This window comes from Lissotriton helveticus, chromosome 8, assembly GCF_964261635.1.
Source record: "Lissotriton helveticus chromosome 8, aLisHel1.1, whole genome shotgun sequence".
NCBI lineage: Eukaryota > Metazoa > Chordata > Amphibia > Caudata > Salamandridae > Lissotriton > Lissotriton helveticus.
The window spans coordinates 184,411,134-184,439,070 of NC_136069.1; the positions used below are offsets into that span (position 1 = coordinate 184,411,134).

Genomic DNA, 27,937 nt, shown 5'->3' on the forward strand with positions numbered 1-27,937 from the left:
GGAGCATTTTTCTGAAGTTGGTTAGCAAACAAAAGCAGTGGAACACGTGGTCTTAATTAATGTTATCCAAAAAAGGACAAATCAGAATCAACAGTCACTCCCAGATTTTGAGCCTACTACGGGGGAAGTGTGAGGGGGGGGCATCGACTTGAGCCTAGTACTGTCCTGTGTCCATGAGCTTCCTGCTCCGAAGATGATATTTCAGTGTTGCCGCTGTTTAAGAGGAGTGAGTTCACACTGATCCAGTGTGAACCCTTCAGAAGCCATTCCCTAGGATTCAGGGCAGCCTCCCTGGAGTCATCATCTAGTCAAACAATCCGGGAACGAGATTCCGAGTGACTTAAACAGACAGGCATAGGATGCCATGTAAAGATTGAAAAGAGTGGATTTCAGAACTGAGCCTTGGGGCACTTCGGTCACAAAGACTTTAGTAGCTGATCTAAAGTTAGACTGGGCAACCATTTGTGTCTTGTCTTGCAAAAAAACACCAAAAAAAACAATAAACTATGCTAAGATTGAGGCGGATAACCCGGCTGTTGCCAGCCTGTGGAGAAGGGTGTAGCGGGAGATAGTGGCAAAGGTCACTGATAGATTGCCCTGTGCAAGAAGTGGAGGCTTAGGTAGGTGCAAGTGAATAGGCACCAAATTGCTTTGTGCATGTGCACATCTTGTCCACAACAAACATGATTTTATAATGCTGCCTGTGCTGGGTTGCATTGTGTTACCATTACTAGGTTTTGTGCACAGCTAAATGTTGACGCACTGGCAGCAAATATGTAAAGGAAAGTGCAAACAATGCAATTGTGTAGACATCAATCAGCACAGGCTGGACTGCGGAGTCCATCAATATTGAAGGGCTTAGAGTGGAGCCAGTATAGGGCCCAGCCAAATCCAGTCTCCATGTGGCTTGCTTTCAGGGGAAGGAGAGAGCGGGTTTCCATTTGTCCCTTATGTATAGCCTACAATTTGCTAGCAGAGGATAAGAGAAAGCAGATATTGCAATTGGCTGGTGCAGCAGAATAAGCTCGGGTTAGGGGGCTTTTGAAGGGCTGGTCCATCAGGAGCAGACCAGGTTTTAAATTGTTGAACGTCAAAGGACACTGAGTTGCAGGTGCCTTCCAGGGCGGGAAACGAGCACAGAGAGAAGAGGAGAAATATGCCTGAGGTTGAGCTGCTCTCAGATCTCCACCAACTACATCAAGAACGGAGAACCTGGAAGTATACGCATTGTGTACATGGGAACAGAGAGGCGAGGGAAGACTAGAAAAAAGTCTTAGGCAGGAGAAGCCTGTATTGCAAAGTGGATATCTGCCAACTATGTCACAAATGGGAGCCTGAAATACAGGGAACCTGTGAATCAACACTAGAGTAAAACAGCACATACAGACAGAAAGCTCAAACATACAGAGCAGCTTTGCAAGAACAGATCCCTGGGAAGGCAGTGTCCCTAACATATAAAACTATAATGAATAATAGACCAGATAGACTTGGGAGCCTCAGGGCCACGTGGGAGCGGGAGGTGGGGGACATGGATGAGGTGGATTGGGGTATGGTCCTGATGCATCCGAGGGAAGTGGCGATTAAATCACGCCTAAGGCTGATCCAGTTTAAGATCCTTCATAGGACTTATTTTGATAGAGTGCGCCTGCATAACATGGGGAGAGTGTTTGATCCATGCGGTTTGCGCTGTGGCCATGACAGGGGGGACTTCTATCACACAATATGGTCCTGCTCAAAAATCCAAACCTATTGGAGGGAGGTCCTGTCAGAGCTGGGGGAGGTGCTGGAGAGTGCCATACCTTTAGACCCTAAACTTGTACTTCTGGGAATGACGAATGATGTGGATTTGGCTAGCCCAGTGCTGATTTTCCTGGTGCTTGCATTAGTGGTGGCCCAGAGAGACGTGGCCCGGAAATGGGGGGCACCTGACATACCACAGCTGGAGGAGTGGAGGAGGGGCATGGACATATACATGGCGGCCGAAAGAGTCACATATAAGGCGAGAGGGTGCCCAAAGAAGTTTGGTAGGGTGTGGGGCAAATGGCGTCGATACCATGGACTGGATGGAGGACTGTGATGTGACAAGGAGGCCTGGGTTCCTGGTTTCCGCTGACTGGAAATGGATGAAGGAACTGGGGCTAGTATCGTTGTGGACTCGGGGGAGAGATCTGGACGAACTATCGGAAACAAGAAACTGTGTCCTGGACCAAGTGGCGGGAGGGGAGGGCGGGGGTTGGGGATGTGGGGGGTTGCTTGACACTGACATGCTTGTTGTATGCTTTTGCACTGCAAAAAGTCAATAAAAAATGTTTCATAAAAAAAAAAAAAACAGAGCAGCAGCTGCATAGTCATGAAAAAAAGGACTTATAAGAGCTGCCTCTAGTCATACCTAAAACTCCCTTCAATTGTGCAGTGGAAAGAAACAGCTCAATCAATGCGAACGTAGAGAGATTGAAATGCTTCTGGGTGGGACAAATACAAGAATAGGGAGGACAAACATCAAATCAAGCACAGATAACTGAAATACACAAGAAAGTCGACCAATCACATGCAAGGGACTGACCCAACGACCACTCTACGTTTATGTTAAATACAGGAAACGACAACAGCTGAAGTGATCTTGAAGCAGTCCTAAAAAAACAGAAAACTACTTGTTTATACAGTGATCTTCCAATTTCCAATTAAATGCATGTGTCTGTGCTAATGTATTGTTTCTGTATGTAAACCTGTACTTGTGAACCTTTAATCTGGGACCAATTATACCAGATCTGGAATGGAGGATTTGTACCCGGAAGTTCATCTGGTCATGTGCAATTTTAGTGCCATGGGTCTTAAAAATAGATTTAGGCAGAAACTCTTGCTTCCACCAAAATTGGTATTCAGAGGTCACTTGTAATTAAGTGAATTCCAGAGAAAGAGGAACATTATTAAGATTAGAAATGGAACGAAGATAAAGGAAAACGTCAAAAAGTGACTGAGGGAAAGCAAAGAACGGATGTTAGGTGACGCCTATATAGGTAATGCGCACGTCCCTACTAGTGTGGATGCTGATGTCGAGATGAACGACGCCACCTACCAACGTGCAAGGGTACTGCACAAAAATCTTCCCGATCCAGTCTGACTTCTAGGGAATATTCTAAGTTAAGGAATCTGCAGCTAGAAGTTCCTCTCAGATAAAGTAAATTAATGTATTTAATTAGCAATATATGAATTATTTGTGAATATTGCAATATGGGTTCTGTGGAGTGCTGTCCTTTTAAATAAAGGCCAACAACTGCAAGAGGTCATTTTTCTGTGCTTTGCCATGCCAAATCAAATTTCTGCATCAGACTTCAGAGGTACTACATTACTTACACAAAATTCTTTGGCTAGTTCTGTAAGATCTTCGAGAATTTCAAGCTGATTAAGTGTTGGTATATCGAGGCCAGTATTCTTCAAGACCCTGAAAAGAAAGTATATAATTTACTTACTGTCAAAGATTATACTTTTTACATGACGCAGCTCAGAACATTTCACCAGTGCATTTTACCTGATCAAAAGAAGCAAAATGTGCTTGAGAAAAACAGTCTGAAAATATGGAACAACAACATGTAGGAATTGGCACTGAAACACCAATTCCTTAAGTTACTCTCCACTTCTCAAGGAATAACTTGTGATGAACCCGGTATTCCTGCACCTAGTAAGTACCAATACTATCAGTATCGGTAATTGCAGGTGCAGGGATACAGATAAGGAAATCCCATTGCCCTTGTAATTTGGGCCACAACACTTACATTAGGTGGCAGAGGTCTTTAATATGTGTTTATACAGTAAAAAATGTAAACTCTTGATCCAATGACAGTGCAGGTTTTTGGCAGCAACTTTTCTTTACACCCAAATTGGTCAGTTGTGAAATCCAGCAAGAGAGGAACTTTTAAGGTCAGAAATGTAATCAAGATAAAGGAAAAACATTGAAAAAAGCTAGTCAAAAAGTGACTGAGGGGGTAGCGGAGGGTGGCTCTTCACAGATCAGCACTGGACTTGGCCCCCTCTGCAGTGTCACCCAAAAAAAGTTTGCCGACCCCCACCCCTCCTGCTTTCTGAACCCGTTTTGGTGGCTTTTAGGACTCTGCAATTTACCACTGTTAACCAGTGCTAAAGTGCTTGTGTTCTCTCCCTAATGCATTTTACAATCAGCTTACGCCTGGTTGGTACATTTTATTTGTCTTTAAAGTCCCTCATATGTAGTACCATGGGTGGCCCGCGCCTGTAAATAAAATTCTACTTTTGTCAGTACCACTCATTGTGCCACCCAAGTAAAGTAACATTGTAAAACATGTCTCAGGGATGCCATTGCAGCCTTTAGTGCAGTAACAAACTGACAGTTCGACCTGGCAAAATAAACCTTTTGTCAGGCCTAAACTTTCCTGTTTAATACATATATGCCGACCCTAAAGTAGGCCCTAAACCACCTATAGGGCATGGTACATTGTATTTGAAAAATAGGACATTTGGTTTTAAGGTTTACATGTCCAGATTGTGAAAACGCCTAAATTAATTTTTCACTACTATAAAGCCTACCTCTCCCATGCGATGACATTGGGTTACCTTATTACATTTACAAGTGCTACCTTTTAGTTGGGAGTAGGTAGAAATATGATGTTCAGTGTCTAAAAATTGACATTTTAAATCCTCAATAATGGTAAAGTCTGATTTTAGATTACAATTTTGAAAATGCCACTTTTAGAAATATGTGAGTTTCCGGTCCTAACCTTTCTGTGGCCTTCTAAGAGTTTCCAGCTGCCTGGTCCAGTTTATTGTTCCTCCATCAGTAATGCATAAAGGGCCCAAACAGTTATTCTTATTGTTGTTATTGTTAATGTTAGTTTGTATAGCGCCAAATCACCGGCAGGTCTCAGGCGCTTTTGACCGCAAAACATAACAACCTAGTCAAAGTGAACAACAGGACCTCTGTGTAGCTGGAAGAGAGCTTTTCTGACAGAATGAGAAGGGTGGAGCTGTTCCCTGCCCCACTTACATTTCAAGGGGCTGCCTCCAACACACTCGCAAGGGAACTTGACACCAGCCTTTTGTCACCCTAGACCTTTTGGGCAAGGGAAGAAAGAAACTTTCCAGAACCAGATGTGGAGGTAGACTTCAAAGGGTGGCATCATGTATAAATAATGACACTCCTAAGCAATTGAACAGTTCACTCCTGGACCTGTGGACATTAAAGAAGGACTGCCTTCTTCCCCAGAGGACTGGCCTGAAGCTCAAGATCTGCCTTATCCCCAGAGGATTGCCCTGCTGCTTGAGGTCGGCCTTGTTTTGTAGTGAACTGCCCTGCTGCTTGAAGCCAGACATGCTCTCTGAGAAGGAAGACACAACCTACTCCCTCCATCCAAGGCTAACCCGAGTGACTTCAAGGGTCAGTGGGCTGACTGTAAGAAGCTGGCTCTGTATATACTGTATCAAAGTGAGGTATAGTGTGCACAGAGTCCAGTGGAACCCAAAAGGTAGGCAGAGGTTAAATAGATAGCACCTCGGGGAGCTAGGTGGCACACATCCAAGATGACCGCATATCGGTTAGGCTCGGGAAGCATGGTGACCTATCTCGCAATTATTCTTAATTCTACCGACAACACTGCGCTGTGCCACTACGTGTATGCCCTTTGTAGCCTCTGGAATGCCTGTGGGAAAAATTGCAGCTCTCCTAACCTCAGAACCCCTTTCTTCATCGGAGTCCCGGATGCCACCAATTTGTGGGAGTGGTGCACTGTAGGACCTGAGCGGCTGCCCACTCCACTCGAGCCCCGGGGATTCCACTTGGTTGGAGGCCCCGCCTTCATCAAGCCTGCTCCCTGCTTCATCCCGCATGTAGGACTTGGCTACCCGCTGCTCCCGCCTTAATCGGGACCGTCGCCCGGCTCAGCGGGAGCTCATCGCTGCAAGCAGGGGGAGGACGTGGTGCTCCGCCCAAGACCCGTGGGATCATTTGCGACTAGTGAGACCGTGCCATTATCTACTCTCCTTTCACTTTCTCCTGCGCTGCCGCCCGCGCTACCTAGGCGCTCGCCCACTGTACCTTTCTGAAGCCCCGGTGAGACTGGCACGGCTCATCTGCCTCGTTGTCCCTTGTAGACGAAGACCCGGACCGCAGAGGATTGCGTGGGTGGCACGCTGGAGGTTCCTGACCGGCGGGTACTGCCACTTGAGCCCCAGGGCCCTCACGAGGCTGTGCGCCCAGGCTGTAACAGGCCCGCTGCACACCTAATCCTGCAAGATAAGATCAATACACCAACCTCAACCGAGGAAGCTGTTTGGCGGCTGAGACCTTCAATACTGCATCAGCAAGGAGGCACAGTGAGTTGCCTAGAGCCGGGAGGCTGTGCTCGAAGCGCGGGGAAGCGCCATTACTCATTCTCCTTTTGACTGCTGCTCTGCTACCGTGATATTGCCCACACTAGCTAGGTCATTCGCCCTATGGAGTTTGCCGCTCATTGAGCCATCCTGAGAGGCCTCTACCGCCAAATAGACTTTGCAACACGGCAGGGGAAAGTGCACACTATAATCATCGCTCCAATATTCTACAGCGAGGTTGGTGCCATTTTCACAACCCGAACAGTCGCTGTGTGGCCACTGTTGATATGTTACACCCCCCCCTTCTTTGGCATCTGACGCCTCTGCCCAAACACTGGAGTGCCTGCGGAGCCAAGTCTCGCCCCAGCCTTTAATGTCACTGCCGTATGAGATGCAGACTGATTATTAGTTGGCGCACAACCTTTGTTTGGAGATTTTGTTAGAAATTTTTGTCAGTTTGAAGAGGTCTGTAGTGTGTTCCTGGGGTGGCGTATTCCATGCTGAAAACATCACTTGCAATTATTACTAGGTTGTGCTTCCAAAAACCATTGGTTGAGTCCCCCTGGGCACTCCTCGTATCCTAAAAAGGATTTCTCTATTAGTTCTGCTTCACTCCCAAAACGAACTTTAACTGTAGTCTCTATCCTTTAAGGGTTTTCTTTATTGAATTCTTTTTTGTGTTCTTTTTGAAATTATATTAATTTCAACATCTCTTTCTTGCTTATCATTTTTCTTTGAGTCCCAAGCTCCAATGCATTTCGGGCTACCCGCCCTTCTTCAGGGAGCGTTACTGTAAACATAATCATAGCACACATACTGAATAAAAGAATCATCTTTGTTCACAATGTTTCTAATTTACCTCTATGTTCTAATGTGTTAGTGGTTTTCATATCTGGTGCCCAGAATATGTAGTGATGGTGATAAAGGAACATGCATGTGTTTGTGCAGCTTTGTTTTCTCTCACAGGTTTGTGAGGTGAATATTATAAGGAGGCGCGAGGTGGTTAGGTGGTATTTTAACCGACGTGCTATTGTCACACAGTTAAGTAGCGTGGGGACAGAACTGATCACTCGTAATGGCATGTATTATTACTCACGGAGTCTCAATAATCGTACTGAACCGTAGCTGCAGAACAAAACAGCCGTGTGAATATCAAAAGGTTTAGGAGCGACGCGTTTTCGTGGATTACTTACATTTGTAATGCCGAAATCGAACCATTGCGTGTGTAGTTTTCAAGATGCTCGGTATCGGTGTTCCTGAGTGTTAAAACGCGGGTCATGTGATGAGTGAAATAGTTGTGTGTGTGGATATAAACATAGGACTATTCCACCGACGCGTTCGGTGGCGGCCATCTTAATGTGGACTAAACCGAATCAGGTGTATTTGGGCGATCAGGTTAAAGGTGATACTCGCCTCTAGGTTTAACTGTTAAAAATGTAAGAGTTGGAATTACAATGGTTTGTAAATTCTTGTGGGTACCAGTGATCTCCTTATGAATAGAAGTTGTTTAACTGGAAGTGAGCCTTTTTAAACTTATGAGAAATCTGCAACTTAGACATTTCTTTGACAACCTTGTTCAAGACCAAACACAAAAAGAACCAGATCAGCTACGTGGTTTAACCATCGAAAGCACGTACCAAGCACCCGTTAGCCACAAAACCTTAGATCTGTTTGAAAATTTTGTAAAACAAGACCTGTCTAAACTAATATACAACAAAAAAAGGATCAAAAACAATTTGACACAAAAGGACATAAATACACTAAGAAAAATAGCTAACAGAAAAGATAGCGTGTCAAAAAGCGGATAAAGGTGGCGCCTTAGTGATTATGAATACATCATTTTATGAGGCACGAGTTACAGAACATATTATGGACAACACCACATACGCTAAAATGGACACAAATCCGACCATACGGCTTATGCTAATCTCTTTATGCGAAAATTCGAGGAAGATCACATCTTATCACAACCACTTTGGAACAACAACACAAAACTTTTTTTGAGATATATAGACAAAATTTTATCTTGGTGAAAGGCACCCAACATGATCTCAGTACGGAATTGTCTAACTCGAAAACCATCGATAAACGGATACAGTTTACCTTCGAAATACAAGACACCCAGATCACATTTCTGGATGTAGAAATAACCAAAACCAATCACGGATTTTAAACAGACATATTCGGCAAAAAAACGTATCACAATAATGCACTGCATTACAACAGCTTTCATCAGCCATCATTAAAACAACATCTACCGATATCGCAACTGTTGAGAGTAAAAAGAATTACATCCAACCCAGAAAAATCCATTGAACGAATGAAAGAAAGGTCACAAAGATTTGCAAAGAGAGGATACCCACTATCGCTATTGGAATCAGCTAAACAACGCAGCTACACCATCTCCAGATTAGATTTGTTTAAGGAAACAAAGAGACCCAAAAATAATTGAACGGTGGTTGTATCCAGATTTTCAACGTTGAGCAACACATTCAAAAGAATAATTAAACGACATTAGCCAATGTTAACAATAGAGTCGGATTTCAAAGCTGTGTTTGCACAACCACCATAATTCGCACATACTAGAAGCAAAACTTGGGAGAGATCCTGAAACAGCAACAAGCAGATACCCCATCACCAAAAGGCACTAAACCATATCTGAATTGCAACAATTGCAATATCGTAATACAAGGAACCAATCTACCACACCCAAGGAAAGGTTGTAATATCAAACTACGTGTTATCGCTACATCTGACACCTCAAACGTCATATACATGTTAAAATGCCCATGTGGAAAAGCATACGTGGGTAAAACAGAACGTAAGATCAAGACACGTATCAACGAACATATATCGAACATTCGGATAAAGTACATGAAATCCACTGTGACTACACACTTTCTGGAACACAATCACAATATATCTCAACTAAAATTTCTGGTACTGGAAGTGAATCATAAAATGGAAGGCAGAGACAATAATAAACAACTACTTAGAAGGGAAAACTTTTGGATCATGAAACCCGAATCACTAAAGCCACACGGAATGAACGAACGTATGGAATTTGCTTGCTATTTATAAGAGGTCCTTGCAATTCATGAGATGTCCTCAATTAATTATTTGACTATCCGTTGAAGTAATATTTCTTTGTCTGTTCTTTTAATACTTTAATTTACACACATTACACAACTTCTATTTATAAGGAGCTCAATGGTACTCACAAGAATTTACAAACCATTGTAATTCCAACTCTTACATTTTTAACAGTTAAACCTAGAGGTGAGTGGCACCTTTAACCTGATCACCTTAATGCACCAGATTCGGTTTAATCCACACTAAGATGGCTGCCACTGAACGCGCCGGTTGAATAGTCCAATGTTTATTTCCACACACACAACTGTTTCACCTGTCACATGACCCGCGTTTTAACACTCAGGAACACCAATACAGAGCGTCTTGAAAACTACACAGGTAACGGCCCGATTTCGGCATTACAAATGTAAGTAAGCCACGTGCGCCTGTAATTTTATGCCCAAAAACGTGTAGCGCCTAAACCTTTTCATATGCACACGGCTGTTATGTTCTGCAGCTACGGTTCAATATGATAATGGAGACTCTGTGAGTAATAATACAAGCCATTATGAGTGATCAGTTCTGTCCCCACGCTACTTAACTGTGTGACAATAGCATGTTGGTTAAAATACCAACTAACCACATCGCGCCGCCTTATAATATACACATAACAAACCTGTGAGAGAAAACTAAGCTGCACAAACACATGCATGTTCCTTTATCACCATCACTACATATTCTGGGCACCAGATATAAAAACCACTAACACACTAGAACATAGAGGAAAATTAGAAACATTGTAAACAAAGATGATTCTTTTATTCAGTATGTGTGCTATGATTAGGTGTACAGTAACGTTCACTGAAGAAGGGCGGATAGCCCAAAATGCATTGGACCTTGGGACTCAAAGAAAAATGATGATAAACAACAAAGATGTTGAAATGAATATAATTTCAAAAAGAACACAGAAAATAATTCAATAAAGAAAACCCTTAAAGGATTGAGACTACAGTTAAAGTTATTTTGGGAGTGAAGCAGAACTAATAGAGAAATCATTTTTAGGATACGAGGAGTGCCCAGGGGGACGCAACCAATGGTTTTTGGAAGTGCAACCTAGTAATAACTGCCGTATGAGACCATAAAGAGGCGATCATGGACACGCTGTCACCAATAGCCTCCCTTGCCTGGGAACACTATCCAAGAGGAAAGAGAGCGCTCACAACCTGTACCACTACACGTCCACCTGGGCAGGTAATACTCGAAGACCACCTCTCTACCCTTATCCCCGCAGCAGCTTCTCCAATTGTGGGAAAAACTGATAATTCATGCTGAGGCTCATTCTGAAATGCGCTGACTGGGCGAGAGAGTGCACGATGTTGCCTGCCTCCAGGTGGTGAATCATTTGTTCCCGTCACTGAGCTTCTCTACGACACTCTAGCTCCAGGTGATACCTCTCTCCCCTGTCCTGTTGTGCTGCTGTCCGTGCCTGCAATGCCTACATTACGCCCAATTTGGGGACTGGGCGACAACTATCCACCCATACTGCTACATCGCTTGGACGTGTGGAGCAGTGCAATGGGGAAGCCTGATAGTGGTGAAAGCAAAAAAGGCCAAAAAGGCTGTGACGCGATCGGCCTCTGCAGACACTGAACCCGCCAATATGGATCAAGTGCAAGCACCCTCCCAATCTTCTGAAGATGACGTTAAGACACTGCTTCTGGCCCAATTGTTTGATGAATTACACTACACTACCGCTGGTCCTGATAACGAGACTCATTAAATATCAAATTCCAGCAGTTGAGAATGATTATTGTATGACATGCATGTATGAAATGTAAAATCCAATAAAAAGGTTTACAAAAAAAAAACCAAAAAAAAAAACCCACTGCTTTTGGCTGGCCAGCATAGTCTATCAGATCTGTCAGGGAAGATGGATACAATGAATTATCGTCTGGACTTTCTAGTACAAAAAGTAGACATACACGATGGGCAACTGAAAGAGGCTGATCGCCATATTTCTGAGAATGAAGATACCACAAGAGACCTGGCTGGGCATTGGCGAATATTATTAGGCAACCTAGTTTTTCCAGTTATATCTTAGATGTGCTAGAAAGTGACCGGATACACCACAGGGATAGTCTTGACATATTAAACACATTTTGCGTCTTACTATACAGACTAATATTGTTCGCAACGCACCTCCCCCCCTGACTTTACTCCCTACTTAGAAGACAGCTCTTGGATGGCTAGGTGACTCACAGCGTGACTTCTTAGCAGCACCATTTGAAGATGATTAACTGCTGGAAGCCATCATGCAAATGAAACCCGGGAAAGCGCCAGGATCTAATGGCCTTGCCATTGAGTTTGATATAACTTACATTGATCAGCTACTCCCAGTATTGAAAGAGGTCTTTCTGGAGGTCCAGGAGACACAAATCCTACCTGCCTCGATTAGAGAGGGGTTAATCACATCATTATTAAAAAAACAGGCAAACCCGCAGACCGCTGTGAGTCTTACTCAAACACAGATGCAAAAATACTTGCTAAATTGATAGTGAATCGTCTCAGCCTACTGATGAAAAAAACTGGTCCTCCCAGACCAGGCCGGGTTTATTCCCAGAAGGGCTACTTCTCAAAATCTGAGGACACTATTATCCATCTTACAGGCAGTAGATCCCAAACTAGCACTGGTGGCGGCGTTTCTGGACGCCTCCAAGGCCTTCTACTCGGTGGAGTGGGACTATCTTTTCACCATCTTACAATGTATGGGACTCCCCCTATGCTTTATATCATGGGTCCAGCTTCTCTACACCTCACCAACGGAGAAAGTTTTGATCAATGGACACACCTCACCCTCGATCTCTCTATCCCGAGACACTAATGAGGGGTGCCCACTCTTCCCCATTCTTTTTGCCTTAGTAATGGAACCACTGGCAGTCAAGATCAGGCAACACTATCATCACATAAGCCTCTGCTGCTTCCTCCATCCAATTCTCATCTCTCTTTATGCTGATGTCACCCTCTACATTAAAGACCCACGACAAAATTTTAACCCACTACTGCGTGTGTTCGTTAAATTTGCAGGCCAATCAGGTATCCACATGAACAGGTCCAAATCACAGATATTCCCGTTGACCAGCTCTGCTACTCTTTCGAAACAGATTTTCCCATTGTGTGGTGTGATGGTGATGCCAAATACTTAGGGATCCGTGTCACGGCGGATCGAGATGAGCTAATGCGGCTCAATTATGAGTGTGCCATGGAGCATGTCACAGGCTGCATCAATCGATGGATTGCCCTTCCCTTAACTATGGCTGGTTGCATATCCCTCATTAAAATGGTAATCCTTCCTAAATTCTTGTATTTATTCCTTAATATTCCATACAACCCTGGGCGGCATTTTTTCGCCTCCCTCCGATCGGAATAGATTAGATTGGTATGGGTCGGTAAACAGCGGCGCATCCAGTGGGACACGCTAATACGGCCTTATGCAGACTGAGGCATTGACATACCTAACTTTGAATTATACTATATATGCTCTCAGGCACACTTTGCCCATTTTTTATTTCAGCCACCCCACTATACTCTGCATGTCGCCACTGAACATTGGCTTGCATATCTAGATGGCGTCTCCCTTTCTAACAATGAGCCCGAAGGGTGATGCCCCGATTCTGTAGACTGCACGATAAAAGCCTGGTCTCACATTTTAGACTGCACACATGAGCCCTGTTTATATTTCCCCCTTCTTCCACTTACCCATCATCCAGAGGTGTCACTATTACAAGAAGGTTTATTTGAGAAAGTTGCACGTACATGAAATATCCACTGCAGTGAAGACCTATATATTAGTGGTAAATTTCACACTCTCCAACAACTATGCCCCGACCCCCACCATCTACCATGGAAACCTTTTTATCTGTCCGCCTTCGGCATGGCATCCAAGCCTGTAACCACACATACCCCTCTGAGCCCGCAACACTGGCCCCTCTGCATCACATCCTATGAGCGTCTACTTCCTCACACTTGGTGTCCACACTATATCACACTCTGTATATAGATGCTGAATATCCTCCATGCGCAGCTCGTGCTAAATGGGCAGTGGAGCTGGGCCAGGACCACACTGACGCACAATAGTTATTCTGCTGTATAGATTCCTACATCGTAGCTACTACACTCCGGTTAGGCTCCATAATTTTGGTTTGCGGGACACAAACAGATGTGACAGGTGTAAAGCAGAACATGCCGATTTCCTGCACATTGCATGGGAATGTCCAGAGATACTTACCTACTGGTGTCAGGTCCTCACGGCTCTGGACTCTATACTTCCTTGCCTATCTCTCGATCACCACTTATAACCCTCCTAGGGTACACTGAACAGATCCCTGCCAAGTCTCAAAAATGTGTGTCTTTTTGTCTTGTACTGGCTAAGCGGCGAGTGGCCTCCAGATGGGGTCCGGGACGGGCGCCCAAATTTGAAGATTGGCTGGGAGACATGATTCTCTGGCAGGACCAACTCTGCACTTATGCTGAACTACTCCCTAGTTCCTCACGTCCTCGTGACATTTGGGGCCTGTTGAAATCTAGATTGCAACGTAAACATTATCGGCGCCATCTTGTCCCCTTTTAGCTCAAATGTGCGCGTAAGTAGCAGCCATTTTGAACGCCATGGCCTCTCTGCCCACTGCCGATAGCCAGCGCGTCTCTCTCTCTCCCTCTCTGATCCCGCCAGTATCCCCCGCGCGCTGACAGCCCACGTTCTCACGTGCTTGGGCCATAAACCACCCCTTCAGCGCGGCCCTGCCTCGGAGCCACATCCCGTACCCGACCAACCCCTCCCTCCGTCCCTTTAATGATCACGCATCCTTTGATGAACCCCCTTCCTCTGTGCCCGATTGTCCCGCCCGATCCCAGGCCATCACCTAGCCCTGCGGATACAGTTTATTGCCCCTTACAATAGGAAGCTGTCCCTCTTCAAAGAATCTATGACTGATAAAAGCCCCCACCCCATGAGATCCGATCAGCCGCACACATTCCGGGAGCCGGCGGGATATCCAGCTGTGCGATAGTCATCACCTACTGAGATCGGGGTGGGGACTTTTACTGTAAATATGTGTGGGAACGGGTTTGGAGCGGAGATTCCGAGGATGCCTTTCCGTACATCAAAGTATTGACAAGAATGTGTTTTATGTAATAAAGCAATAAACCTGTGTATAAGAGGCCAGGCCTCAAGGATGCGTTTAGAGCACCTCGAGAAGATACCCTGTTGTCTGATTTGACGTGTTCTGCTCCGTCAGAATAAACTCCTGTTTCCTGCCTTCTGTCTCCAGCGCCTGCCTCTTTGTTTGGTAATCTCGAATGGTATGAGAGGCGGCTAATGCCGGGCAAATACTGAAGGGTTCTTGGTCGAATTCGGCCCTACCTTTCGACAGGCCCACTACAGATATATTTGCTGGAACATCCTGTCAGTGACAAAAACAGGCCATGAGGTCTGGTCTCATAGCCCCTGGGTTTGCTCCAGCCAGCGTGTGTTGTGGACTCCTCTTGTGACAACCCTGTAGGATATGCCTATTTTAGAGATCTACAATAAATCCCCCTGCCGTTCCGAACATGCTGTAATTTGCTATGGCAACTATGTGAATTTTCCTCTTTTTTATTGTTTTTTCTTGTGTCACTTTTCTTGTTCCGTGGTAATGTATACTTTTCCTCATTACTTGATTGTATTGGCTCCTGCTGCTACATATGTCATCTGATTTATGATGTTTCATCTCTGCTCATGTTGCTGCTGCATGTTCAATACATTTGCTGATATTTTGATTGTATGTCAGTGACGGAAAGTTCAATAAATAAATAATAAAAATAATAAAAAATAGATAGCACCTCATTCTCTATTTGTGGTTGTGTGATCGAGCAGTAAGGGTTAATCAGAGGACAGTGGTAAGCATTTGTTGTACCCACTCAGTCAGCAAATGAATTCACATACTCAAAGACTGAATTTCAGACCAATTGTTTTTGTATAAAAATATTATTTTAGTTATTTTATTTCCTAGAACCAAACAAGCCTGGCACAGGTGAGTGATATATATTATGCGGTAAATATACAGATGTAACACAGTTTGGATTGTAATTGCATGTGCACTTTGTTTTGATTTACAGTACTGTTACTGAGAAATGCAATACTTTGGAAATACAGTATATAAACTTTGAATGGGTCTTTTAGTAAAATGACCAGTACATTACTTTCAGATTACTTTTCTTACACAGTGTAGTATACCTGGATACTACACTGGGACATTTCCTGTAAACAGGTAGGTAAAAGCATTTTTGTATTTAGTACAGTTGTAAAAGAATTTCTTAGATTTTCCAAATCCACACTTTAAACCTTTTCATAGAAAAACAGTCAATGTTATCCTACGCAGGAAAATAGTGTTTTCAGTTTAAAGGTAAGTACTTTGTTGTGGGAGTTGGTATTCTGGGGTTAGACTCAGGGGTCCTCAGGGTCAAGGATGCACTCTTGTTACACCCTCAGCAGCACTAGGGCGGCCGGGTGCAGAGTGCTGAAGCCCAATGTTATCCAATGAGGTATAGGGGGCCTCTGGTTGGTGACTGGGGACTAGGAGGCCACTGGGTTGTCGGAGCAAAGCTCCTGGACCAGGGCAAATGGGGGTTTAGGCCAGCATTAAAGATGCCCCCTCAGTGGCACTGGGGCAGCCCGGTTAAGAGTGCTGTTTTGGCGTCGGAAGCCGTGTAGCTTTCAATGGGGAGTCTCTAGTTTGCAAAAGCACTGCAGGCTCAGGGACGAAGTTCTTCTGGGAGCGACTACCACTTGGAGAGGTAAGTTGGGATGTTGGGGGTTGGTTAGGCACCGTTGGTTGGGCCACCCAAGGCCGTGTGGCGTCGGGTGCAGGGGTGCCTTTTAGGGTCGGATCTACTTACCAGCTCCTGGTCGCGGTTAGTGAGATCTTCCGGGTTGAGGCTGCAGGCGTTGGCTGGAGGCCGGTCAGGGGTCACCAGATCTCGGGTCAGGGTCGCTGGGGAGACCTCCTCTGGGTGTTGGGCCACTCGGCCAGTGGGCGTCTGGTGCAGAGTGGTGCAAACTCGCCGATCCTTGCGGAGCTAAAGTCTGTTTGAACAAATCCAGTGTTCAAATGAGACTGAGTCTTTGGGATTAAAGGCAGGCAGGTCCTCCGGGTTTCTCAAGGTTGCTGGCGGCTGCAGGACACACCGGGATTTCTCTGGAGCAGTTCCGAGGTGGGGACAGGCCGGTAGGGCTGGGGCCAAGTCCGTGGGCGTCGTCCTCTAGTTCGCTTCGGCATGGCTGTTTGGTCCTTCTTCTTTTCTTCTTCTAGTTTGTCTGACTTCTTGGTTCAGGGCTGCCCCCTAAAACTGTATTTAGGGGGCGTTTTAGGGTTCTCGGGGTCAGTAGCCAATGGGCTACTGACCTTAGGACAGAGGTCTTCAATCTGTGGGGCGCAACCCCCAGGGGGGTCGTGGAGTCCTGGGAAGGGGGTCGCAGATTCCCCAGCTTCACTTGTCCCTACAAAAAGACAGACGCTAACTTAGATCGTTATCATCTGCTTGCCTGAATGAAAGGCAAATGTGGAAGTGCAAAGCATTAACAACTGGGCTGGGAAGTTCCTCCTTTTAATTTTAACTGCATTTACACAGCCCTTAGTGCCCCTAAAGAGGTGTTGAAGGGACAGTTAAGTAAAAAAAAAATGCATTACATACGCTTGGTATTATTAAAAACCTACATTTTGAAAGCACCAATCTATCATAAAACTATCTGCAAGTTTTGCAGCATTCTATATTACACTGTGTGTAATGCAAGTATAAAAAATTGACTTACATATTCGCAGTGCTTCAGGTCGCAGGATTGGACTTCGGAGCACTAAATATACACACTATTCTCCACTGCACCAAGCAAGATTTAATTCTGTGGTTCTCTGGTTCCAGACAGACCACTGCAGTGCATTAACTAATAGAGGTTTCATAATGTACTACAGTGCATTTCCCACTGAGCAATAACGTTTTTTTATTTATTTTTCATTTACGCTGACCATTATTTTATATGTAGATACCCGATGGCCAAAGACCTAAAAAAACGTCCAGAATATTTTGGGCTTATTTATGAGAGGTTTGCATCGCCGGAGCATCACTTTTTTTGATGCCCCGGTGGCCCAAGCATCTTAACCATACCTATGAGGCTGTGCAAAGTCACCCTGCATGGCTTTGCATGGCCTCATAGATATGGATTAAGACATAGCTGCGCAAGTCACTGTGTTGCCTTACTCTGCATCAAGGAGGTGTTCCATGGGCTTTGCGTGGGGTTCCCACGCAAAGCCAATGGATGTTGATGCTGCCCCATATTTACAAAATCACGTAAACCTGGGGCAGCTCCAAAAACAAACGCCTCCCCAGTGGAGGCGTAATGAGGAAAAAAAAAATTCATTTCTCCCTGTTTTTTCCTCTTTCCAAGTGTGCTGAATTCTGCAGCTCTCATAGAAATAGGAAAACGCCCCTCTGGATTGTTTTGGTGAAGGAATGTGCCCCTTCCCGTACAAAAACAATCCTGCCTATGTTGGTGTTAGGCAGCAATTTGTGCCCCAACGCAAGGGAAAAGGACTGGAATGTAAGGTATTTCATAAATACAATGCATTCCTGCCCTTTCACATTGGCATAGGGCAGCGCCGCAAGAAGACTTTTGGCGCTGCCCTATGCCAATTCCTCATAAATGTGGCCATTTGTTTTTAGCTACACCTTTGGCTACCTCCAATGACCTTTGGTTTGCTAAACACTGTTTAATATAATTTCCCCACAGTAAAACGTATTGGTTATGGTAATTGGGAGCTGTTCACAATGGGGGTCTCGAGTTGGCAATGGTTTGCACCTTTGTCCAAGTAGGGACCCTTCCTTCTAGTCAGGGTTAGAAGGACAGACTACTGAAACAATCCGTGCCTACCCCCTTGGTAGCTTAGCACGAGCAGTCAGGCTTATTTCAGAGGCAGTGTGTAAAGGATTTGTACATAACCAACAGTAATACAGTGAAAACACTGAAAAAGGACACCTCACCAGTTTACAAAATTATCCAATAATTTATATATTTAAAACCAGAGCAAGACAATAAAAATCCAACATACGGTACTTATGCACTTTACACAAACAACCTTAAAAATGCAGTTCTTTGAAGTTGGTAGCTCTGACAGGTGCTACTGTGGTGCTGAGACTGCAGACCGCGTCGTTCCCCCAGACCGCATCGGTCGGGGTGTCTGCAGACTCGTTAACAGTACCTTTTCGTTGTGGCCGATGGCGTTGGTGCAAGCCGGTCGTGGCCACCGTCGTGGTTTTGGTGTGAAGCGGAGCAGATCGGTGCGGTGCCCTCAAGTTGCGGTGCAGGCAGCAGCTCGGTCAAGGTCATCCAGCTGCATCGGTGAGACCAGGGCTGCGTTGCAGAGTGAAGGTGGTGCTTGTTGCGGTCCGGACTGATCACGGTACATGTGACAGTGCCGGTTGCGGGAAGGTGGCATTGGTCGGTCCGGAACGCGGTGTGGGACGGGCCGGTGTGTCGCAAGACTTACGAGCAGTGCGCCCATGCCACGGTGTGGTCCCAGTTGTCGAAGACAGCGAAGGCGACGGTGAGACCAGAATGGCAAAGTGAAGCAAGGCAGTGCAGGACCCACAGGTCACGGTGCAAGCAGCAGCTCGGCATCGGCCGTCGTCTGTGAGGCCAGGGTTGCGTTGCGAGATGCAGCGGTGCCCTCTGAGGTGCCTTCAGACACACACTCAAGAAGAAACTCGAGGCCAATTTTAAATTCTATAAAAATATGTTATTTTTCTAGACAGCAAGAACTTTGTAAACGGTTAAATACTTTAGACGTTATAAAATTTTACAGTAGAAAATGACAGCTGTAAGAAGTTGGCCTGGCATATGATGTCCACTATTCTAGTGGGCACCTTGCACCAGTCCAAACGACCCTTATTGATGGTAGGTTTAGACAACCTTCATAGAAAGCTATGCTAGTGGTAGCTGTGGAGAGCAGCCTTCTGGCTAAGTCTTGAAGGAATGTAAAGCAGCTTGTTTTACCAGTCTATAATCTCAAGAATGATCAAATGAAAGGAGAACCACACTAGGTATATATAAAATGTATATGTATGTATTCTAAACACAACCCTCTAGTCTCTTTATGAGGCTAGAAGTAAAAGTACAATACAAGAACTTAAATAGCACACAGTAAATTAGCACAGTATAAGTTTTGACCTAGGGGCCTCTCAAACCATATACTAAGAAAGTGGTTTAAGTACTGCTCAGAACATATAGACAATGCCTAGGGCCTGTAGAACCGCTGGGGCAACCAGGAACCACCCAAGGTAGGGACGCAGGAGACCCACGGGGGACGCGTGCAGTGTCTAAACACAGCTGCGAATCACCATTGACTTCTATGGAGGAAGTGGAAGTTAGAATTTTAAAGAATAAGGACACTTGGGAGTGGACTACGGTAAAACCCCCTCCGTACTGGACACTTCGAGAGTCAAGACCCACGGGAGCACCGAAGTACTCGTGTTACCTCACCCAGGGAAGCCGGGGGCATAGGTGTCTCTTAGTGTCGAGTTTCATCATCGTTTCCAATGGAGAGCTGTAAAGTAGTGCTGCAGGCGAACAGGTGAAAAGTGTCTGGGTGGATCCAAGGGTGGATCGGAGATCTGAAGAACCTGAAAGCAGAGGGGACAGAGTCTGGGTCACTAGCCAATGACTAGGAAAGCGACAAAGAGATGACAGCCGATGTTGGGTGATTTCAGGTGATGTAGGTGAAGCTTGACTCTTCAGCCACGAGGACCAGGAGGCGTGGTCGACAACCGGGAGCTGGATTTGAGCCGTCCGATGTGGAGTGCTGCAGCGTCGTTATCCGGATTGGACCCAACAAGCCTTGGCAACAACAACCCAGGCAAAATGGAAAGATTGACTTCAGTGCAGACCAGCAAGGTCTGAGGGACTCACCCGTTGGAGGGGAGTCAGGGCACGTCTGGAGCAACCAGGAAAGCCCAAGAAACAAAGGAGTTACCTTCGTGGGGACCCACCAGTCAACGGACCAAGGATTGCGAAGGAGCCTCGAGCAGAAATGCCAAAAGCGGGCCCACGAAACACTTGTGGAGTGTAGGCCCACAATCTTCGATGCAAAAGGTGCTCAGGGCTTGGACCACAAGTAGCCCAATGCTCAACTTCGGTAAAGCTCGGGAAGTTGATGCACTAGCAAATGTGCTGGATGTCCAGGAGTTCCGGTCCCACGTCTCTCGTGATGGCTACAGGTCTCAGCTTTGCTGGGGACCTGTGTCGGCCTCGGAGATGTCTGGAAGTCTGTGTCCCGTGTTGCAGATTCTTCGGGATCCGGCAGGAGCCTCGAAAATGCAGACCGGCAACATGCTTCTTTGGTGCCTGTTTGAACAGGGGAGTCACTCATTGACCCCAAGGGAGATTTCTTCCATCTTCCAGTCGAAATGGAATGTCGAAGGTCCAAGATATAGGTTTCAGATTTTCGTCCAGGGTAATCTAAAGTCCTAGGGACTGGGTTCCTATACTTCTACTAAGTTTAGGGGTTGGACTAACTCTAAGGTCCCACCTATGGGAGGACCTGGGGAGGGGGTGGTTACACCCCTTTCCCTTTGTCCAGTTTGGCGCCAGAGCTGGGGCGGAGTGCCCCAGCAACCGGTTTGAACTTGGAAATGCACAGGGACACCCTGTGTGCCCCAGGCACTGTCTGTAAAGCATTCACTGAATGCACCCAACCTGCCCCAATACACTAAAGCCTATCTGGGGAGGTGCTGGCACCTCCCTGGACAGGAAACCTATTGTCCAGGCCTCCCCTGCCGGAGTTTCGTCCAGCAGCAGGAGATCAGACTCGTGTCTGTGGCAGCAGCATCCATTTTGTGATGTTGGGACTCTTAAAACTATTACCGGGTAAGTGAGGGTGTACAGGTCTTCTCCCTCTAGAAGGGTGGAATGCTACCCCTGCCGCCAGGACTGGGTAGTATTCCAAAGGGTTTGACACCAAACACGACATGTTTTGATAAAGCCAAACCAAAGTTAGCATTTACCGAGAGGTTATAATGCACTGCAAGAGTATATGGTATGGCTGTATCATAGAACAGCTATAAGGAAGGGATTCTGAATGCTGCAGAGGGACTCAGCTCATGCTTGGGCACCCTCTCACACAAAACCAAGCACTCTGCCTTCAGGATTGTCAAGGTCTGTCATAGGAGTGACTTATAGGTTTACATGCGTCTATGTATATATATGGGTAGATATAGGTATACTATATCTACGTAAGGGGTACAAGTACCACCTTACCCAGGCTGCAGTAGCAGACCGGAGGTGTCGTTTTGGAAGGCGTCCCAGGGGTGGCGTAATACATGCTTCAGCTCCTGGTAGGCCTCTGGGGTACCTATGCCCTTGGTACCTAAGGTACCATATACTAGGTACTCACAAGGTTCACCCAGTAACCAATCTGGTATGAACCTAATGTACATGCAATCAGTTTAGAGCAGAAGCAGCTAGGATGGGGTCCTGGTTAGCAGGGCCACCACCAGACTAAAGTCGATAAATCAGTGAAACACAGCAAAAAGTGGGGGTAACCATGGTAAGCAGATCCTACTCTCCTACAACAGCTGTCAGTTTTGAGGAATGAGCCTCGAACGCAATAATATCCTACAGGAGAAGCATTCATTACATCAGGTCACTTGCAAACTACTTACAGGTCTGTTCTTCTGGACGTAAGGTGAGTAGGAGCCAAGGTCCAAGAAAGCACCAAGAGTTTAATTTGACCTGCCCGGAGGTATCCGAATGCAGAGGTGCTTTCAGTGGCAGTAGTCTGGGACGCTACATGCTGTATTAAATGGGGAAAGTACCAGTAAGAAAGAGGCTGCAAAGGGGGACTAGGGGACCAGTCCGGCAAAGCCCAAAGGGGTGCTCAACTGTTGGGGTCTGAGGGCCACAGAGAAACCATCGGTTTCAAACTACTTGGGATGCGGGGCTCGCTGCATAGGTGTTAAATACGGTGGGTAATCAAGTTTGAGGCTCCCACAGTTCTCGGGGCACCTGCAGAAGAGGGAGAAGAAACACAGCAAGACAACTTCTGGCGTGGAGCTGGCCTCTGGTGGAGTCCCTCAACGTGCAGGTCTATTTTGGTGGTGGTGGTGTTCGGACTGAACACAAATAGGCCTTGGTGCTGCAACAGGCTCCAGTACCTCAGGTATTGGTGTGGGGCGGCTGATGGGGGTCCTGGCGTCTCCAAACTTGGTGGGGAGATGGATCTTTGGAGCACTGTGATCTCGTCCTGGGAGGCTGATGTGTTGGAGGACCCAGTGGTCAGCGGATCGATGTGCCGGACGTCACAGTCAGTGCCTGCAGGCTTCAGCGAAGTGGCTACTCCACTTTAAGGGATATGCGTGCTGATTGACGAAGTGCTGGCAGCCTTCGAGACTTTTGGAAGATACACAGCTGCAGGACTGGTCAGATCTGGGAGATTGTTTGGACAGGAGCAGGCAGGGTTTTAATGCAAAAGTCCACAGCTAGTCCTCTGTTCTTGCATCCTTAGGCTCTTCTTGGTCCTTCTTCTACTGGAGTTAGTCGAATCTGAGTTCCTAGTGTTAGGGGGTCACCTAAATACTGAATTTAGGGGTGTTAAGTGGAGTGAAGGGTTGTAGCCAATTGGCTACTTACCATTAGGGTCACTACTCTACCTATATGACCACCTCCTGTGAGGGGTGCCTATAACCTTGTCCTAGAGTTCCTAATTTCACCAAAAACAAGAGGTGGCATCCTTCTTTCGTTGCGCACACCAGGTAGTCCACCTTAGGGGTGGGACTGGCATGGCAGTGCAACACACCTACTTTACTTTCATAGCTAATTTCCCGCCTATCCTGGTGCCAAATGGGCCTCAGGTGGCATCTCCCAGGTCTGGAAAAGGCCGAGGTTGCATATCAAAGGTGGCAGGGCCTTTGAAGCCCCTAGCCTTGATATGCTAAATCACTAAGGCATCTTGCTGGAGGAGGCATTGTTCCTGGCCTCGGAGAGAGTGGGCTCTCACTTGCAAGGGGTCAGAAACATGTCTGTGGTGGCAGGATGGACGATACCAGTTAACACACTAGATAGTGGTAGGTTTTTCAGGAGGCATCTCTAAGGTGCCCTCTGGGTGCATGTCTTAATAAATCCATACTGATGCCAGTAGTGAATTTACTAAGACAAGGTTTTTGATACCAAACGCCATAGTAATGGTGGAACTCTCAATGACCAGTGAATAGTACATATACTTAACATGGCTTCCCTGTTTACTTGTACTATCTAGTATTTGAACTAGACAGAACAGGGACATTTCTCTCCATGCAGATAGGTCCTCAAATGTAATATAATGCACCCTGCCTTAGGGTTATAAGGCCTACTGCAGGGGTGATTTGCATATATTGCATTCAGTGTCTGTGTGCCATTTCCTCTTTTCACACTTGTTTGCACTATTTCACGTAGCCTGCAATGGCAGTCTCCTTCAGTTTGGTGGTGGGTCCCTTACGGTGGCACAATGCATGCTACAGCGCTTAAAGGCCCTAGATATCAGGGATTCTATTTATTAGGGACTTACAGAGAAGTGAAAGGTCTTGCCAAGTATGGTACAATTGAGCAGTTACCTTGTTTTAGTAAAAGAGCACTGACAACCTGGTTAGCAGGAACCCAGTGCACTTCAGTCAAAATTGCATCAAATAGCAGGCAAAAGGTGGGGGTGACCATGTAAAAAAGAGGCACTTTTCTATAGCCCCTGGTTTAGGAATTTAAAACATCCCACAGTATATATGGTGAATAAATAGAGTCTATGTTTTCTTGAATGAAAAGTCTTATGTCACTTTTTTAGTTCATTAACATCAGTTTCAATCCTTCAGAATTTCAGTTTGTATGTCGGGACTTGTTTTTGGTAGTTGTGTACCCATTTTGTAAAGTTAGAGTGATACATGTGTGATCTGAGATAACCACGATTTTTATGTTAGTCACTGTGGCTAAATGTAACAAGCTGAAGTCTACAACCAAGTAATAAATGTGAGAGTAGCTTTATTGTGGGGAAGAGGAGAAGGTGAATGTATTACCGTTTGGATTGTTGAGTTTAGGTGAGGAACAAAGGTTGCACATTTGTTTGTGGACAGTGGATGGTCTGAATTCAGCTGTCAAACGTCTGTCTCGAGTCTCATCCAGGGCAAGTTAAAGTCATCACCAAGGATGATAGAAGCATCCAGGGGGAGATGTGATATTTTTATGTTTAGGAATTGGCAACATTGTAGGCAGTCAGCGTTTGGTGTTTACACATTTATTTTGCACCACTCCCTGTCACTATGTATAAGTGTGGTAATGAGCCATTTGCCCTCGTTGTCCTGTTCTGATTTAATAATTGCTAGTCCAAAGGGTCTGGATATTAAAACGATGACAATATTTTCTTGTCATTATACTTGAGCAAGTTACGTCCTCTACCCATCCTGACCTTTTTAGAGCTTAAGGATGGTCAATTGTTTCATTCAAGAACACTATATTTATTACAATATTCTGCTATTTGTTTCCCATGGACTGGGTGGTTAAGGCCTTTGGTATTTATCAAGATAATTGTAATGCTTGCCATGTTGTGCTTCAGAACGTAATACATTGAAACAGGTGATTTTTGCTGACTTCTACCACATGGTGTGGTTGTGTTCTGCGATTCAGAGTTACTGGACTGCTAGAATACAGGAACTGACTAATGTGTTGGGTTGAGAGGTGCATCTTTCACCTTTGCTGTTGCTGCTTGGGGTCTTGAAGGTTTCTGGGGGCTCGAGGGCGGACCGGGTGCTCTTGGGTACGGCCACAATGAAGGCAAAGGTGGACATAGCAGTTTGATGGAACACTCCTGCTCTCCCTACCATTAGGCAGTGCAGGAGAGGTGTTGACTGGTGTGCACAACAAGAGACCCGTGTACAATGCTACGGGCTGTCCATCAAAGCATGAGCGCATGGGGGAAATGGTTGGCCCAGAGGTTTTTATTTCAGTTTACTGCACGATTGTGTCCCCTCTCTGGATATGTGTCCCACAGTGCTTTGTACTTTTGTCTTCTGTTATAACTAAGAATATAACTTCTTGTGACTCCTGAGTGCTTTCACTTTGTATTTTTTTATTTATTTATTAAAAGCAGGTGCTTTGTTGCAGACTCTCACAGGCATTCCACTTTGAGTTCCTCAAGAATCTATGGGCTTCCCCCCTATTTTTCTACTTGTATGCTGAACCTCTGGGCAATATATATGGTGCTGAAGGTATTGACTTTCATCAGTATGTAGCAGATTGATAACATAGATGACTCACACTCTAGCCCAATGCCTGTCCAAGATAAGCTCATGGATGAGCCAGGTTAAACAAACTTAACTCTCAAAAGACTGCATTCCTATTGTTTAAGTACTGCTCTAAGACTAGGAAGGTGATTTTGTGTTTAGATACTAACAGTAAATGAAAATAGAATTGAGATTTTTGGGGGGAGGGTGAAGATGGATATATCTAAAAGAAAATGATGAGCGAAAATATCATGTGCTGTTACAGACTAACTTAACGAGTATACTTATCTTCACTTATATTTATAAAAAACCGCTTATGCAAATAAGCTCTAAACATTAGCAGTCATCATTAGCATTTACTTTGTTTGAATGCACATTTATAACCAAAAAACATTACAATGCATATTAAGAAAAGGAAACAAAAGCTATGTACGTACCTCTGATTTCCTATTCGTAAATGTTCTTCTTCAAACAGAACTGGCCAGAAGGTGTAAATCTTGATTGCATCACAGTTGTCCTTCAATTCTTGTTTCGGCCTACTGCACCAGTGCTTAACAGTATCAACTGTTTTCAGCCCAATAAAAAAAAAATCTTACTCAGAAATATTAGAGAACATATAACTTTTATGTACAAATATATTTAAGCAAGACAGGTTGGAACAAGGTATTCTTTCCAGCAGTTGCGTTTTTGCACGTTTTTGCCCACATATCTGTAACATTCCAGGACTGGTTTTATTTCACCGAGTGTAGTTGCAAAGTCACCTGTTGGCAAAACCTAGAGGTCGAATCTATATTCTACAGCTTATCTTTACTTTGAGTTAAGTACTTCTACTTAAGATAACTTTTACTGATTGCATTTGGAAATTTAATTTAAAAGGTAAGTAAATTGATAATATAAATTACAAGTAATGTCTTTAACCTCTTATTTTAATTTATTTGGGGGATGAGGAACCACAGTCGATTAAAAAAAAAACTCTTAACCCTTTCTTCAACTGTAATTCATTTTATTGCACACTATTGAAATATCAATGGGGACGTGAATCACTCCAAGAGTAGCAGTAACTGATAGAGTGTTGATTCTGGATGGTAGTGTTTTGATATTAGTCATCTAGCATTGACCCATCCTAGGTTCTCTCAGATTTTTTATGAACATCCTCCATCTTCAGCAGACTGGTGTTTTGCGATCTGTAGAAAGGGCAAGTGTGTCATTGCTTCTTAGCAGCTCTTATTATTGAGAACACAGTTGTCACGGTTGCAGAGTTTGTTAAGTGAAAGTTAGCAGACCCTGGTAACACAGCTGAGGCTTGAATATAGCAACTCGTACATTCCATGTTTTCTGTTCATGCAGTTCACTGGATGAACCCATTTTCCAGGCAAAGCAAGATGCATCTTGGCATCTGAGAAGTTAATTTTACAATTTAGCTTACTCAGCCAAAACCATTAACACTGTTGCTACCAGCACTATCTACCTGCTTATGTTCGTGCTGAAAATTTTGCTATGTAAATATTATGGGAAATGTGAAATACGAAAACACCGTAGAATATATAAAACACAAGACCACTGAGCCAACAACAAAACCTAGCAGAAAACACACAGCTGTTTGTGGTCAAAAACCAGTTCAGGCCAAGTCTTGCACTGACACAAGTAAAGTGAAAAGTTCACTTGAGGACAAAATGGAATAGGTAACTTGAAAGAGTTTCAGTTAAAGGCCAAGTAAATGTAAATGTAAATGTAAATGTAGTATACTTGTAAAGCGCACAGCTGCCCCAGCAACGGGGCGTCCCGGCGCTGTATAACTCTGGGGAACCCGTCCTGGCTTTCCCTGTGGGATGGTCCCTTGCTGGGAGTCCCCAAGGTGGAGCCAGGCATCCCCGGAATTGGTGGGGCCGTTGTGGAGATTAGGCAAGCTAATGCCCAGAGTTGCCGAGTGGAACCCCTGATTAGAGTAAGCACCGAAGCGAGAATTATCGAGTCCGCTGACCAAAGTCCACGACCCTGCCGCGTCGGGAATTGAACCCTGGTCCCGGGCTGACTTCTGCTTTCAGGCCTGCTGCCTCCAACCAGTGAGCCACACTACTCCACATCATGTTTATTAGGCATGAAAATATTTATAGTTTTAGCACATGGGATCACCTGTATGCACTTTCCACTTCCAAATAGACTGCAACCTGATTAGATAATGTGTGCAAGAAATTAAATTAGC

At 45.2% G+C, this 27,937-nt stretch overlaps 1 protein-coding gene across 3 annotated transcripts in view; it reads right to left on the reverse strand.

Moving 5' to 3' along the window:
* LOC144772494 (E3 ubiquitin-protein ligase TTC3-like) overlaps positions 1-27,937 on the reverse strand; it is a 1,119,388-nt gene that overhangs the window by 1,045,175 nt on the left and 46,276 nt on the right. For all 3 annotated transcript variants that reach the window (XM_078656860.1, XM_078656861.1, XM_078656859.1), the window contains exons 4-5: positions 26,172-26,298; positions 3,355-3,442 (exon numbers count right to left, since the gene is read on the reverse strand). In XM_078656860.1, coding sequence (XP_078512986.1) covers positions 3,355-3,442; positions 26,172-26,298 — 215 coding nt within the window. The remainder of the gene's footprint in view (positions 1-3,354; positions 3,443-26,171; positions 26,299-27,937) is intronic.